This window comes from Mesoplodon mirus, assembly GCF_964341445.2.
Source record: "Mesoplodon mirus genome assembly, chromosome: X".
Classification (NCBI taxonomy): domain Eukaryota; kingdom Metazoa; phylum Chordata; class Mammalia; order Artiodactyla; family Ziphiidae; genus Mesoplodon; species Mesoplodon mirus.
In genome coordinates, this window is record NC_138981.1 from 91,798,957 (window position 1) to 91,816,914 (window position 17,958).

The 17,958-nt window shown below is 38.1% G+C and overlaps 2 protein-coding genes across 2 annotated transcripts in view; one reads left to right on the top strand and one right to left on the bottom strand.

The window, feature by feature from the left end:
• Positions 1–14,788, bottom strand: part of LOC309796774 (uncharacterized protein) — a 43,095-nt gene extending 28,307 nt beyond the window's left edge. Inside the window, exons 1-2 of the mRNA XM_082610121.1 lie at positions 14,625–14,788; positions 11,049–11,101 (exon numbers count right to left, since the gene is read on the bottom strand). The gene's annotated coding sequence lies outside the window, so the exon portion shown is untranslated. The remainder of the gene's footprint in view (positions 1–11,048; positions 11,102–14,624) is intronic.
• Positions 14,789–15,055: 267 nt separating this feature from the next.
• RADX (RPA1 related single stranded DNA binding protein, X-linked) overlaps positions 15,056–17,958 on the top strand; it is a gene marked incomplete at its 3' end in the record, with an annotated part of 61,154 nt that continues 58,251 nt past the window's right edge. The window contains 2 exon segments of the mRNA XM_082609310.1: positions 15,056–15,308; positions 15,312–15,729. Coding sequence (XP_082465436.1) covers positions 15,087–15,308; positions 15,312–15,729 — 640 coding nt within the window. The 5' untranslated portion in view covers positions 15,056–15,086.

The window sequence follows — 17,958 nt, forward strand, 5'->3', positions numbered from 1 at the left end:
CTTTGACCCGAGCATTTTATTTAAATGAAAAGTTTTATAGGGTGTCACACCGTTAGTCTAATTTTCCCGTGATACATTTTGATAATTTGAAACATTTCATTGAGCATTTTTCCTTCCAAAGATCTCTCAGTCTTATTTTTTACAGTTTGAGGTTGAAACCCAGTTGGGTTTTCCAACCATAAAATGTTTGAAATTCTTGTATTCTCTATTCTCCTTTATTTCTGTTTGCAAACCAGCTAATTCTTTCTTGAGCTATTCTTGCCAATTGTATTAATCAAGGTTCTCCAGAGAAACAGAACAAATTATATAGATAGATAGATAGGGACAGAGAGAGAGACAGAGACAGAGACATATTTATTACAGGAACTGGCTTATGCTATTATGGAGGCCAAAAAGTCCCTCCATTTGCCATCTGCAAGCTGGAAAACCAGGAAAGCCAGTGGTGTAACTCAGTCTGAGTCTGAAGGCCTAAGAATCAAGGGGCTGATGGTGTAATTCCCAGTCTGAATCCAAAAGCCTGAGAACCAGGAGCACTGATATCCAAGGGCAGGGGAAAATGAGTGTTTCACCAAAGCAGAGAGAATGAACTGCCCTTTCTCCAACTTTTTGTTCTATCCAAGCCTTCAACAGATTGATAGATGCCCACCTACATTGGTGAGGCTGATCTTCTTTACTCATTCTACTGATTCAAATGCTAATCTCTTCTGGAGACTCCCTCACAGACACACCCAGAAATATGTTATATCAGCTATCTGGGCATCCCTTAGCCCAATCAAGTTGACACATAAAATTAACCATCACACCAGTCAAAGCCAGCAGCTATTGCCAAACACTATCATCACTATTAAAAACAGTACTAACATTTTATTTTCTAGCTTCTTCCCCTATATTTCCCCACTAACATTGCTTTCCAATCTCTTCTCTTAGAGTTACAAATTACCTAATTATATATGCTGAGTCTACTGCAAGTTACAGTTTCACCAAATTTTTTTTCACCAAATTTTTGCCACTGAAAAATACTACCACAAAACCACTTAGCCAATGTCATAGTTCAGGTTTTTGTTGTGGTAATACTCGCAGTACCAGTCTTCTGTATTAATCAGGACATGTTAAACTAAGCTATGGTAACAGTCGTATAATCTCAGTAGCTTAACATGACAAAAGCATGCTTCTGACTCACACAAATTATGTTGTGGATTCAGATAACTCTCCAGAGTATCTTCCCTCTCTATGGTGACTGAGTAATCAGGCTTCTTCAAATTTGAGAAGCTCTAGCATCTCAACACAAGCCATCTTCAGTTGCTGCAGCTAGGAAAGAGAGGTGGCAAGAGTTGCACATTAGCAATTAAATGTTTTCACCTGGAAACAAAAGCTCTCACAGCCCCTTGGCCAGAACTAGTTAGGTAGCCCTTACCAATTACAAGAACACTAGGAAATATACCTTTGCAATGCACATGAAATGGAAGAAAACCAGATATTTTTGAACTTTAGTAATGTATACCTCAGATACTACTGGAAGTAGCATAGCTTATAGGTAAAGAGCACATCTGGAGTCATACACCTTAAATTCAAGGCTTAGCTTTGCTATTTGCCACCTGACAAATGGCTTAAACCCTGAGCTTTAGTATGGATAATAATGCCTATCCAATTAAATAATTATTTATCTTAAATGATATTATGTTTGTACAATGCTTAGCACAGTTCCTGGCACACAGGAAGCATTCAATTAATTATTCTATATGCTGCATGGTGCATAATGACACTGTGATCCACTAAGCTGTGATTATGACCAGTAAAATCTGCTGCAGATAATCTCAGGGACATCATAGCAGTACCACTTGTAACATATGGATTACTACAGTTCTCCATCATTTACCAGTTTTTGACAGACTGGAAAAATGTTGACACTGTTGTAGTCCCCACAGTAGATTAGAGTGAAGACCATGATGATATAATGTGTTGACAGGAAGAAAATTAATGTGACAGAGGTTATTTCATTTTGCTAAAACGTCATAAATTTTGTAGAACCGTGGTCATTTACTATAATCAGGAGCTACTCCCAAATTACAAGCTGAAATAGAAATTTGAAAAGGAAACACACAGCAAAAGCAAGTAAACGACCCTGAAGAACCTCTCAAAAGAGCTGTTCGTAACATCCTTTTATCTGGCTTCTGCAAATGCTATATTACCATATCTCCTAAATAATTTTATCCAACCTTTATCTGTCATCAATTAGTAATTTTTAGTAAATAAAATTTCGTAACTCATATTATAGGAATGATGTTTGGCCTTTCTAGAGAAATAAGTATATATTACAAATAGAAATTTTTCTGTGAAATGACTCTAAATTAAACATATGTTTTATGTTCATGGCACTAAATACTCAGAGTTTATGCAATATATTATTTTTTCTACTTTTATGTGATAAGTTTATTATAAGTTTTAAGCTTCTGATAAATAATAAAAATAAATTTTTCAACTGATATATTCATATTAAATTAAAAGTTTTCAAATTTGTATATTTTTTCAATCTGTGATCAAATTTTCTTCCAGAATTATAAAATTAGCATGTGTTCACTGAAATGAAATAATATAATGATATCATTAAAAATATATATAATTTCACACCCACACCCACACCCACCCCTTTCCTTCTTCACCTGCAAACTCCAAATAACCTTCTATGTATTATTCCACACTTTTCTCATATTTGGTGTGTGTGTGTGTGTGTGTGTGTGTGTATTTCGCTGAATACATCATGAATATTTCTTCATAATTAATATAGATATAACTTATCCTTCCTTTAAAAGCTGAAAAAATGCTCTATTATGAATATATGAATTTGTTCAAGCTTCTACCCATTGAATATATGAATATATACCCATGAATATATGAATTTGTTCAAGCTTCTACCCATTGGTGGACATTTGATTAGTTTCTAGCATTTTGCCATTATAGGCAAGGCTTCAATAAGCATTCTTTGCTGATATACTATATCAGTAAATCACATGCATCTCACAGTGAGAGAGGGAGGGAGAGAATAAGAGAATTACATTTCTCTTGATACTGAATCTGAATCTGAAGTGAAAAATACCTGGAATAATAAACACCAAAGCTATTTATAGACAATATCTTAGAAAGGGCCCTAGGAGTAGGGTTACAGGGCAATTAAATCTTATTTTACAGATTTCCCCTGCTATTTTCTAATCTAAAATATATACTACCTTTGTAGTCAGAAAAGTAAATGAAATTTAAAATTTGAAGATATGCAGAAATTATTCCTTCTGTAACTTATTAACAAAATAATGATGTAGACAGTACAAGCATGGAAGGATGTTAAATATGCTGTGGAGTTTTAAAATTATTTTCAAATAGTTTATTAAAAATGTATCAATAGTGTATTAGGTTCCTAGGGCTGCCACAACAGAACACCACAAACTAGGTGACTTAGAACAAGAGAAATTTATTCTCTCATAGTTATGGAGGCTAGACATTCAAAATCAAATTGCTGGTAGGTCCATGCTCTCTCTAAAGGCTCTGGGGGAGGAATTCTTCCTTGCTTTTTCTAGCTTCTGGTGGTTACTGGCAATTCTTGGCATTCCTTGGCTTGTAAATGCATCACTCCAATATCTGCCTCTGTCTTCACATGGCATTCTCTCCCCTCTGTGTCTGTGCCTTCCCATGTTATCCTCCTCTCTTTCTCTCTGTCTCTGCATCTCTTCTCTTCTCTTCTTATAAGGACACTGGTCATATTGGATTAGGCCCTGTCCTAGTCCGGTTTGATCTCATCTTTCCAGACAAGGTAAGAACCTTACAACACTTCAACTCCATTTACACCCTCCTACCTTATGTGCTGGTATCACGTATTTTAATTGCACATATATTTTAAACTCCAAAAGATATTATTGCTGTTGTTTTGAATAGCCAATATTCATGTAGATTTACCCATATTAACTCTTTTTAGTGTTCTTCATTCCTTCTTGAATTACCTTGTTTCCATTTGGGATCATTTTCCTTTTGCCTAAATAACTCGCTTTAGTATTTCTTTTAGTGCATGTCTGATGGTTATAAATTCTCTCAATTTTTGTTTCTCTTAAGCAATTTTGGTTCACCTTCATTTTGAAAGAATTTTTGCCTGGTTGGAAATTTTTTTTGCAACACTTTAAATATGTCAGACCATTGTCTTCCTTCATTATTTCTTTTGAAAATTCCGTTGTCAAGGTAATTGATGTTCCTGCAAGATAATGTGTCTTTGTTTTCTAGTTTCTCTAAACTTCTTCTTTGTTTCCACTATCCATCAGTTTTGCTTTGATGCACCTATGTCTGGTTTTCTTTCTCACTGTATTAGTTTTCTATCATTGTCATAAAAAGTTACCACAAACTTAATGACTTAACACAAATTCATTATCTTTTAGTTTCATAAGTCAGAAGTCCAGTATATGTCTTACTGGCCAATATCAAAGTGTCAGCAGGGATGAGATCTGTTCTGGAAGCTCTAAGGGAAAATCCATTTTTTTGCTCATTCAAGTTGTTGACAGAATTCAATTCCCTGTGCTTGCAGGACTGAGGTCCCAGTTTTCTTGCTGGCTGTAAGCTGAGGGCCATTTCCAGCTTCTAGAAGCCACCTTCATTCCTTGACTCATGACCTCCTTCCTCCATCTTTAAAGCCAGCAGTAGTTCAAGTCTTCATGCCACATCTTTCACTAACCAAAATTGCTGCTTTCCTCGTCCACCTTTTTTTTTTTTTTTTTTTTTTTTTTGCGACACGTGGGCTTCTCACTGTTGTGGCCTCTCCTGTTGCGGAGCACAGGCTCTGGACATGCAGGCTCAGCGGCCATGGCTCACGGGCCCAGCCGCTCTGCGACATGTGGGATCCTCCCAGAATGGGGCACGAACCCGTGTCCCCTGCATCGGCAGGCGGACTCTCAACCACTGCGTCACCAGGGAAGCCTGCCTCGTCCACCTTTAAAGGCCCAGCTGGATCCAGGTTAACAACTTAAATTCTATTTGAAACCTTAATTCCCTTCCACCATGTAATATAACATATTCATAGTTCTGAGGATTAGGATGTGGACATCTTTGGGGGTTCAGTATTCTGTCTGAAACAGTCATTATACTGCTTCAGATTCATATCACATCTAGAACATACAGCTTGAGACCATTCTTCAGTTTGTGGAAAATCCTCAACAAGTATTTCTTAAATACTGTTTTTGCCCTCTTTTTCTTTTCTTCTCAGATTCCAATTACATACACGTTAGACTTTTTCACCATGTTATCCGAGTCTCATTCTTTTTTCTGTATTCTCCGATGTTTTTCTCTCTGAGCTTTAGTTTGGATGTTGTCTACTGTCCTATTATCCCATCCACTAATCTCTAATTGTTGCTTTTTGTTTGTCCTTTAAGCCACACATTCTATGAATTGAAAAAAGTTTTTGAGGAGAGAAAAGTAGCAGCAAATGGAAGACTCATCTCAAAGTTTTCCATACACTACAATGTGTCCTCTCATGTCCTGGGTGCCTTGGTTCTCTCTAATGTCTCCAAACAGCTTTGTAAAACTTTTGTCAAGCACTTATAGTTATTGTCAGCAGTAGAATTAGTTCGATACCAGCTGCTCCATTGTAGCTGAAAGTAAAAGCCTGATGCATAATTTCCAAGTTATAATTTTTATATTTAAAAATATGTCACTGTGTTAGAGACACCTTCCTATAGTACAGAGAAGAAAAGAGATATCTCCTGGCCTTGTCATGGTGTTGAGAGTTTAGATCAGCCCCATAGTGTGGGAGGAGGAAATGCATAAAAGATACATGAGCAGTCTGGCCGTATTCCAGTGAAGCTCAGTATCCTTGAGACTGGCACCTTCCCTACAGTTCAGTTAGTATGAACTTCTTCCTCTTGTTCCTCTGGCCTAACTAGCATCCAACTTGGAGGTTAGACAAAATGGCAGCCAACGAATAACCGATTATGATGCTTCAAAAATTTTTTGGCAGTTTTGTAAGTAATTTTAATGGGCATTTTCTTGACTACTAAAGAAGTTAGGATACTTTTCATATGATTCTTTCTTTCCTTTTTTTGGCTGTGCCATGCGGCATGTGGGATCTTTGGTTCCCCAACCAGGGATCGAATCTGTGCCCCCTGCAGTGGAAGCATCGGAGTCTTAACCACTGGACTGCCAGGGAAGTCCCTCATTTATTTCTTAACACATCTTCTAGCTTGTGTTATATACTGCACATTAAATTATGAAACAGCTTTTTACTGACCATTTGCTCTTTAAGAAATATTATCTGTACCATGTAAATAGTATAAACTTTCTAACAGGCTACATCCCAGACCTTCTAGGTAAACTATGTTTTAAATCTCATAACAACCTTGTGAGGTAGGTGTTCCACTCCATTTTTATTTTTATTTATTTATTTTTGGCCGCACTGCACAGCTTGTGAGATTTTAGCTCCCTGACCAGGGATTGAACCCAGGCCCTTGGCAGTGAGAGTGAGGAGTTGTAACCACTGGACCACCAGGGAATTCCCTCCACCCCATTTTTAAAAGGAGGAATCAGGTTTAGAGAGTTTAGGTAACTTGGTCAAGATCAAACAACTAGTAAATAGGAGAATGAGAATTCAAATTTGTATTAGTCTAATTAAAAGCTAGCTTTCCATTTCTAGTAGTTAAACTAGGAGCAAACTATAGATAAAGAACATACATATATTGTTGCTGATGCCTGTCTTCTGAGATCTGGTAGGGAAGAAGGTGAAAGATCCCCAACCAAAGAGAAATTATGAGTTACAATTTCTTATCATTCTCCAGAATATAGGCTACTTTGAAAAAGGATAAGGGTACATGAAATAATTTCAGCAGCCTAGGGATACCACCAAAGAAACTGGGTCCTCCAGAAAACTGTGTCTAGTCAGGGAGGGAACAGCATGACCTTAACCATGTGTCAGATGTTAAAACAGCACCAGCACAGACTAGTGATATGAATTTTTTCCAAGCTGTTTAAGAGAGAAATCCATTAAAGCTTCTATCTTATGAAGCCAGCCAAGTCCTGGTTTTTATGAAAATTAGCAAAACATTCAAGGTCCAGGCTATCCAAGCACATGGAGGACCTCCAGATATCCAGGATCTGAACAACTTAACTACATCAAAAATGACCAGACAGGGCTTCCCTGGTGGCGCAGTGGTTGGGAGTACGCCTGCCAATGCAGGGGACATGGGTTCGTGCCCCGGTCCGGGAGGATCCCACATGCCGCGGAGCGTCAGGGCCCGTGAGCCATGGCTGCTGAGCCTGCGCGTCCGGAGCCTGTGCTCCGCGGCGGGAGAGGCCACAGTGGTGAGAGGCCTGTGTACCGCAAAGAAAAGAAAAAAAAAAAAAAAAGACCAGACATTCAAAGGCTGGTTTGTTAAGGCATAGTAATCCACCTTATAAATCATATAGCTAGAAGCCAACTTACACTTTAATTTCAAAAATAAGAGCAGCACCTAAATTCAGAATGCTATATCATAATGAAATTGCATCAGCCAGCATTATGTCTAAGTCCTACACATTTCATATATTTTAGGGAACAACCTAGTGATTAAAGGGGAAGAAAATTTCATTACAATACCACATTTGTTTAATGGGGTCCTTACCAAAGACCAGGGCTCATTTCCAAGTCACATTAATTTTCAAACCCATATTTTTTAGAGACTGGAAAAAAAGAGTGGCTAAAGAAGATAGAAAGATTATTTTACTCTTAAATTAAAAAGCCTGGATATAATCAAGTGAGGGCTGGTATGCTGGCATCATGAGGTTATCAGGGTATTCCATTGTGTGATTACACCACAATTTATTTATTCATTCTCCTACTATAAATATTTGGGCTGTTTCCAGTTAGGAGTTACTATGAATAATGCTACTGAACATTCTTTTACATATGTACTAGTGCAGCTATTAAAGTTTCTCTAGGCCAGTGGTTCTCACCTGGGAAGTGTTGATGGTCACAGTGATTAGGGAGTACAACTGACATTCAGAGGGTTAGGGCCAGATGTTAAACATCCTATACTGTTTCGTACTACCCAGTACAAATAAAAATCATTCCCCCACGAAATGTTAATACCATCTTCTCCTTTGACAAACACTAGTCTTGGGTATATACAAAGGAGAATTTATGGATCATATGGTATGCGCATGTTTAACTTTACAACTAATTGAACAAATTTACACTCCCACCGGTGGTTTATTGCATGACATCCTTTACAAAACTTGGCATTTGTAGACTTTTTCATTTTTGCCAGTCAAGTGGGTATATAATGATTCCTTCTTTAATTGCTTTTGTCCTCTTGAAGTTCCCAAGAAAGGATCCCTAAATGCTGCTGCTGAAGCTATCCTTACTGCAGATGAAGTGGAGCACATTTTCTATGAGTCCCAGGATCAGTAGAACATCACTCAAGAGAAGCTATCAGAGATGATAATGATGCCTTAAATGAACAGGTTCAATATTCTAAGATGAAAATGGCAAAGAATAAGATGAGTAAAATGAATAAGGAGGAGGAGAAGGAAAAGCAGATTCTTCAAAGGACACATTCAAGAAAATTAAGATACAATCCACATCTTCAAAGAAAATGTTTGTAAATCATATATCTGATAAGGGACTTGTACCTAGAACATACAAAATATATAAAGACCTCAGGACTCAATAATCAAGAGACAACTCAATTTAAAAATAGGCAAAGGAAAAAAAATTAAATAAGTATATAAAAAATAAAAATAGGCAAAGGATCTGAATTGACATTCCTCCAAAGAAGATATTAAAATGGCCAATAAGCACAAAGAAAAGAAGCTAAAAATCATTAGTCATTACAGAAATACAAATCAATACCACAATGAGATATCACTTCACATCCACTAAGATAAACTAAGGTAAACAAAGACGGACAATAGCAAATGTTGGCAAGGTTGTGGAAAAATTGAAACTCTTGTATGTTGTTAGTGGGAATATAAAATAACACAACACTTTGGAATACAGTTTGACAGTTCCTCAAAAAGTTAAACAGAATTGCCATATGAGCCAGCAATTTCAATCCTAGGTATCTATACCAGAGGTTTGAAAACACATGTCCACACAAAATCTCATACACTAATATCATAGCAGCCTATTCATAGTAGCAAAAGGTGAACACAACCCAAATGTCCATCAGTTGATGAACTGATGCACATAATGTGGTATATCCATAAAATGAAATATTATTCAGCAAACAAAAAAATAAATGAAGTATGCTACAACATGGATGAAACTTGAAACCATTATGCTAAATGAAAGTACTCAGACACAATGTATGTTTCCATTCATATGAAATGTCTAGAATAGGCAAATCCATAGTGACAGAAAGTAGATAACTGGTTCCCAGTGGCTGGGGCAGGGAGCTGGAATTGGGGGTAGCTGCTAATATGTATAGAGTTCCTTTATGGCATGATAGAATATTCTAAAATTAGATTGTGGCCACAGACGTACAACTCTTTGAGTATACGAAAAGCAATCAAATTCTCCAGTTTCGATGAATGAATTGTGTGTTTTGTGAATTATATTCCAATAAAGCTGTTATTTTAATAATAAACTAACACAAACATCTTTAGATAAATAGCCTACTGAGAACCAACTTTCTGACCCAGCTCTATTTCATGTAAGGCAACCCAGCATAAACACTGGTGTTTGGATTTCCAAAATGTCATCAAATTGTAGCCACACATTTCAACAAACAGAAATTCTTGAGAGGAGGAATGTAAACATTGAAGCATGCTAGATACATGATGTTAGGATGACCAATGAAGACAAATGGGAATAAATTAATCTGTAGAATACTGAGAGTTTACAGTCAGTCCCCCTTCATCTAATAATCAGAGAAACAGAGACCTAATAAATTGAAAGTGGTCAAATCCGGGACTTCCCTCATGGCTCAGTGGTTAAGACTCCACGCTCCCAATGCAGGGGGCCAGGGTTTGATCCCTGTTCAGGGAACTAGATCCCACATGCATGCCGCAACTAAGAGTTCACATGCCGCAACTAAGGAGCCCACCTGCCGCAACTAAGGAGCCTTCGAGCCGCAAGTAACAGCTGGTGCAACCAAATAAATAAATATTTAAAAAAAGAAAATGATCAAATCCATATTCTAAAATCCAACTCTCTTACAGATATATAATATTGAGACTCAGAAGAAAAGCTAACACACTGAGATATTTATGGAAAATAGTAGGATTTGAATGAACAGAAAAGAAGTGAGGACAGCAGCAATCATTTATCGTGCATCTAATATGTGCTCAGGATAAGCAAAGGAATGCAGACAAACAGGAACATTTGTTTGAGATACAGAGGGGCAAAAGGAGTCTGGAACCATTGTTATGGTGAGCCTGTGTTAGAGACTTCTGTTTAAGTACATTCAACAAGTAAATCAAAATAGATTTGCCATCTGATAGAAAGGTAACATAGGAACATCCTTGATTCCAATGAGGTAGGGAGTATTATAAGCTGTGCAGATACATCCTTGTATATAGAGACAATTTAGTTAATAAAATCATCATAAGCAGCATTAAAAGGGAAATATGTTGGAAAAGGGCAGCATTATGCTGGAGGCTGTAGTGCTCTGGTTGCCAGGCAGCCACCCTCAGGCCCTCTTTTGTTACCGTGGTGATGTTTGGAGAGCTTACCTAAATACTCTTTGAGATAGCATCTGAACTCTACACATCCTTTTAGCACCAACTAGTCATGACACTTGTTTTTCCTCCTCCCCCACATCTCTACTCATACTGTTATAATCTTATGAATTTGATGAACCTACAAGTGTACCTCCAATGCCCAATGCACATGGCCAGGGAATGAGGCAAATAAATGAAAGAATAGTTAAATGAATGAGAAGATCAACCAAGATTATTCAAATAAAAATAACCAAAACAAGATTATTCAATAAAAAACTGATATATCAGGGGGATAATCCAGGATCTGTGCAACCTCATGTCGTGGAAAGGACATCGGCTTAATAAGCAGGAGTCTTGGCTAATAGTTCTGATGCTCTGTCACTTACCACTGTGTGATCTTGGTCACAAGAGTCTTGTTTTCTGGGCCTCAGTTCCTTCACTGTAGTAAAAGAGGGTTGAATTATAGCAGTTGTTTTTTAAAAATTTTCTGGTCACAATCTATAGTAAGAAAAACATTTTACATCATGATGCAGTATACACATGTACATACCAACAAATCTAAAATAAAAATTTTATGAAGCAATCTTCACCATGACTATGTATGTGTGAGGTACTCTGACATTTTCTGTTCTAAACTTTTTCATATTTTTAGTGGCTGGTTGTAACCCAATAAATTGACTTCATGACATCATTAATGCCTTACCACCCACAGTATGAAGAACACTGAACTAGTTAGTGGGTATATAATGGCTCCTGTAGTTCTAGAATTCTATGATCTTATGTTATGCCTCTATCTTCTTTTCAGAATAATAATAACAATTGCTAGCATTTACTGAACTCTTAGGATGTGCCAAACACAGTTTTAAGCACTTTATCTATATGAACTAACTTAATTTTTCAACTACTGTGAATACTTTCATTAGTCCAATTTTAAAGATGAGGAAAATCAATGTGGCAGATAATCTGCACCAAATTTAATGGACTACCAAAATAAATTTCACGTTGTATTTGAAGTGTTTTGAGTATCTCAGAACATCACCGTTTCATGAAATAAAAGTAGTGTAGCACCTGCTTTTACTATTTTAAGCTCTGGAGGGCACTATAACAAATTGTCCAGATCTCAGGGGAGAGAAAAAATCAATAACCTAAAGGATACCTATTATTGGCTCTAAAAGTCATTTCTCTTACTTATTCTATTATTGTGTAATTAATCCCAAAACAGGTGCTTATAATGCCTTCATAGAACATTCATACATAGGTGTGATAACTATTCAAAAGACACCTTAATTCTCAGGGAGATGCACTATCAGCAGATTGTCAGTAGAACAATACAAAAGACTTCAACTGTGTTCTGATAGTTAGTGTATATCTTTATTGTGTGGTATTGTAAAAACAAACATGGGTGCTATTTCTTCCCAATTCCAGTAATTATTCAACTACTGAGCACCATTGCCAATATTCATCTTTTATGAATTAGATAGACTCAGAATATGATGATACAATACTATTATGTATAAATTCCACTGAGTATATAGTTTAGGGGGTGCTGATGGAAAAGATTTGAAAGACTTAAAACCAGTTCTTCTTGGATAAACAACAGAGATAGCTGATATTTAATGACTCCTGCAGTAAATCCAATAAAAACCCATAATTTCATTTATTCATTCAACAATTACTATTGAGCACCTGCTATCTGCTAGAATACTGATTTTTGTACTGGAGATGCAGCAGCGAACATAACAAAGTATCTACACGTGGGGAGCTTACTTATTTTGTGTTTTGTAAGTTTGGATTTTTGTTTATTATATTTGTTTATAGAGAGGCACATATACATATTCCCTTTGGTGGAGAGGCAGTGGAAATTACGTTTCATTTATTTAAAATATTTGAATGCCTTTTACTTATAGCAATAGTGAAAGAACTACAGGAAACAATAAAGAAAAAATGAATTTCTACTCTCAAAAGGCTTACAGTCTAGCTAAATTAGTGGCTCCTAACAAGGGGTGATTTTGCCCCCCAGGGGACATTTGTCATATCTAGAGATATTTTTGGTTGTTACAACTGGGAGGGAAGAGTAGTGCTACAGGTATCTAGGGGGTAGCGGCCAGGAATGTTTCTAAACATCCTCCAGTGCACAAGACATTCTCACAACAAATAATTTTCTGACCCTAAATGTCAACAGTGTCCAGGTTGAGAAACCATAAGTTAAGGAGATGAGCTACATACATTAGCAGTTTTGTTTTTAACTAAAAGGTATTAGATGATAAATGTTAAATGAGTGATACATACAAGGTGATACAGATAAGAGAAAGATCATTCTAGAATAAATTGATTATGGGAGGCTTCATGAAGGAAGTGGGGCTCAAGCTGAAGTGTTAGGTCACTCTTCTGCTCAAAACAGAGGAAAGCCTACAGGGCCCTTCTACCTCTCTGACTTTATCTCCTACCACTCTTCCTCTCACCTCTCCACTCCAGTCAACTGGCTTTTTGCATTTCCTTTAAAATATCAAGCATGCTTCTGTCTCATGGAATCTATTCTTGCTGTTCCCTCTGATTTAAGTGTCCTTTCCCAAGAAGTCCACTCACTCCCTCACTTCCTGCAGATCTCTGCTCTATTCAATCTCTTAATAGAGAACCCTTCCCTAATCATATTGTATATAAAAGATTAACTCCTGCCCCCTCCCCTCCCTTTCCCCTTAACATGTTTTTTGGTCTCCAAAGCAAGAGTGTACCAGGCCTAGAGCAGACACTCAAGAAATATATGTAGAATTAGTGAATTAGTTAAATATTAATAATGGCAGTGAGAAGAAGCTTGAGTAAAGGAGCCTAGAACAGTGCCTGCCTCATGGTAGGGACTTCATAAATCGTGAATAATGAATGATGAAATAGACAGCCAAGGGAGATTAATATAATCAAAACATGACTGTTTCTGTCTTTGAAAAGTATTCTTAGGACAATTACTATGTTCTGTGTATACTGGCACATCTGGGTACATGGAATAAATGTTTTATTTTTAATTCTGACTATTCTTATCAGCTTTTTCACATTACATTCATTCTGTATACAATCCTTGTTTACAAATGCAGCTTCTGAAATTCTATATCCTACCTGTATGTTAAGCCAGGTATTGTATAAAACATAAGTATATATATATATATTTTTTTTAAATTTTTATTTATTTATTTATTTGTGGTATGCGGGCGTCTCCCTGTTGTGGCCTCTCCCGTTGCGGAGCACAGGCTCCGGATGCGCAGGCTCAGCGGCCATGGCTCACGGTCCCAGCCGCTCCGCGGCATGTGGGATCTTCCCGGATCAGGGCACGAACCCGTGTCCCCTGCACCAGCAGGTGGACTCTCAACCACTGCGCCACCAGGGAAGCCCCATAAGTATATTTTCAGAAGTGTAATCTAAAGGCAGCTCTCCACCAAGCCAGCTCTATAATTTTCTGGCTTCATTTGCACTTAATCACGAATTCGCCCACCCTGCACTCAGTGAGCCACTACAATTATGCGAATGCTAATAACAATAACAACTAATGTTTATAGAGGACTTTTTGTGCTAGGAACTGTCCTGAAGGCTGTGCATACATTATCTAGTTTTGTTCATACTACAGGAGACCCATATTATCACATTCACGTATATCAAACTCTAATTTACCTTCTGTGGCTGGCCCAAGGCCAAAAGTCCAGAACTCCTGAGCTATGGCTACTTGCCTCCCGCTTCCAGCCACGTTCTCTCTTTTTTTTTTTTACAACTTTATTGGAGTATAATTGCTTCACAATGGTGTGTTAGTTTCTGCTTTATAACAAAGTGAATCAGTTATACATATACATCTGTTCCCATATACCTTCCCTCTTGCGTATCCCTCCCTCCCACCCTCCCTATCCCACCCCTCCAGTCGGTCACAAAAGCACCGAGCTGATCTCCCTGTGCTATGCGGCTACTTCCCACTAGCTACCTACCTTACGTTTGGTAGTGTATATATGTCCATGCCTCTCTCTCGCTTTGTCACAGCTTACACGTTCTCTTTTCTTGCCTCTCTGCACCCTCCTTTCCAGAAGAGCCACGAGGGCTCCTACCCCTCCCTCTTGCTACTTTGTTTTGGAAACCATGGTGACCAACGCTTTTCCCGCTTCTCCTATCCTGGCAAATGGGCGGGCACTAGGTTAGACGACCCCGTACGTAACCCTGGGAGTGACTGACTAGTAACAGTGCGGGGAGACGGAAACGCGCCGAGCGAGGGGCGGAGCCAGAGAGCCGTCGCACGCCCTCGTATAGGCTTCGTAGCTTCTCGACTGGGCGGAGCTTTTCCAGTCAGCCCGGGCCCGGTAGCGATCGTTGCGCAACGCGCGCTCTCCATTCTCTCAGCCTCTGACAGGGAAAGTTAGCTTTTGGGAGCGAAGAGGGTACACAGTCACCCCGCAATGTCTGCTGAGTTAGGTCAGCCGCAGGAAGGCCCGTCACATTCTGGGCTCAATCTGCCGAAACCTGAGAGAAATGAGGCTGAGGTAAAGAGGAGTGTGATCCAAAGTGTCAGTGCCCCAAGGCGCAGGTCCTGGATCCAAAAGGTTCTTGAGCAAATAACGGACTCACCTCGCCAGTGTATCACCCCGTCGGAGATGGTGCCTGTCGCTGTTTTGGCCGTCTAGAGGTACCTGTTAGAGGGTGAGCCAGGCAACATGGAACCTAGATGTCCGCTTTATTGCTATGATGTGACGATCTCGGACGGGGTGTTCCGTGAGAAGTGCTATCTGGACCCCAGACTGAATTTTCTCGTATATAATAATATTCTCAAAGTTGGCATAGAAGTGAAAATTTCCCGAGTCTCGTGTATTTACAACGAGAAAAGATTAGGCCAGGGGATCCTGTGCATAGATAATGTCCACTGTGGGGGGTCCTTGGACTCTATTTCTTTAGAAATTCCTTTCAGAAATAGAGCGCACCGGGAAATCCCGGAGAGACCGTTAAGAGGCGGAAAGAGCCATTACCTGGCCCTGTGGAATAACGAAGATCCATATGGAGATATCTGGTTAAGCAACAAGCAACCTGAAGAGCACAATTTTAACGGTAAGTAATTGGAGGGAACGACGGAGGGGTTAAGGTTTTCGGGAGCTTGCTTTAACGGGAAAGGAAGCGAAGGTGCTTTGGTATTGTTAATTATAAGCCGGGAGTGGTAAGAGACAAGCTTTGATGGGTGACGGGGTTCCAGCTCGCGTCTTGCTTTGATTGTAAAAGTGGCCATTCAGGAAGTGTTCGAATACATCTTAAATTTAATCTGACGAACGTAGTGATGTTGCAGTCAGTATTCCTCATGTGTTCGTTATACGTTTGACTACAGTGGAATTCATCTTAGTTTTAGTCCCCATTCCAGTCGTGGAAGTAGTACTTTCTGTGTTGGTTGGAAAGTGTATAGATTTGAATTCGGCGTAAAGGTTGTAAATATTTGTGGTTTTGCCTGTTTTAACTTTCGTTCAAAAAAGGATGTTCCATGATTTATTCCTTAATAATTCACATTTAATGAAACGCCATTTTCTATACCTTTGAGTGTGGCAATTATGTAAATGTTGTTTTTTGAATGTGTGATTTTGTGGGAAAGCTTGGAATTCTCATTTTTATGTTTCTTATTACTTACCACGAACAACACTAACCTGAGAAGTTCAGTTCTTCTGTTTCAGAAGTAGGAAGTTAACCTGATAATGCTAGCTCGTCCGTCATCAGCAAATGCTCTAAAATATATTTTTATCTGTAAGAGATGGAATAAGGGGAATGATAGTACTATAGGCATGTACGTGTATGGAATGGGGAAGAAATAAAGTGCAAAAAATATAAGGCGAAAGTAGTGGAGTGAGAAAGATTTCTTTTACATTTACTACTTTTCAGGTTTTTTTTTAAACATTGCAGTGATAATGCTAGATCGTAGATAATCATTATGACGTGTAACAGCAACAAACTTGAAAGTGAAAAGATACCTGGGACGAAAATACGCAATTAAAGTAATATCCAGTAATAAGGAAAAGAAGATGGCTGTAGAATTGTGTAGCTAAGGATGATTAAATAACTTAAACTTTAAAAACAAGATATTCACTTCAGGGATGAAATAATGGAGTGATTTTTTATCTCAAGCATGGAATAAGGCAGTAGTGCATTAGTACTCTGTTGATCATTTTTATTTTTAGAATTGAATGTACAAATGAAAAATTCGTGCTCTAGAAGAATTGAGGGGAACAATAATTTGTAAAAATACATTTCATTTTTCTGATTGTGAAAGTAATATCTATTCATTATTGAAACCATATTTTTATTACAAAAGGCAATGTCCATGTGCTAAAAAATCCAAACTTTATATTTAAAAGTATATTGTATTAAAAGTGTAAGACCCTGGGCTTCCCTGGTGGTGCAGTGGTTGAGAGTCCACCTGCCGATTCAGGGGACACGAGTTCGTGCCCCGGTCCGGGAAAATCCCACATGCCGTGGAGCGGCTGGGCCCATGAGCCATGGCCACTGAGCCTGCGTGTCCGGAGCCTGTGCTCCACAACGGGAGAGACCACAACAGTGAGAGGCCCGCGTACCGAAAAAAAAAAAAAAAAAGTGTAAGACCCAAGTACAGTAAAGTGTTGATGACAAAATATAGAAGTGGGTATATTGGTGTTCTTTTCAGGTTTGCTGTATGTTTGAAATTTTTAATAATAAAATGTTTGGGTGGAGTAAGAGACCCTTTTTGCCTCCTCGTATGCCTTCAACTTTCCTCCTAAAATGGGGAAAAATGAATTATATTACATTGCATGATTTGTTATTTCCACTTCTCTCAAACATCTTTAATGTACATCTTTTTATACACTTTTCCATTGTATGGACGTACCATGATTTATATAACCATGCCCACGTTAATGGGTAATTATAATTTTAGGCAGTTATTGGTTTTTTCAGTTTTAGATCCAGTGCTGAGCATCATTAGGATATACCTGTATTTGTTCACTATGTGCAAGTATTTCTGTTGAATGGTTGGCTTCCTAGAACTGAAATTGCTGGGTTAAAGAGTATTTGACTTTTATAATTAAATGGATGTTGACAAAGCAGCTTCTTAAAAGGTTTTGCTAATTTACATTACCACTAACGTATATACGACAGTGCCCATTTCCCTGTATTATTATTTTTAATTATATCTTTCGACTTTTTCTAATTAATTTGTAGGATTTCTTTGCTAATGGGTATTAAGTCTTGTCTGCCGTATTTTGCAAATTATTTTCTCCCACTCCGTTCCTCTTAGTTTTATGGTGCGATTTTGTGCTTTTAAAA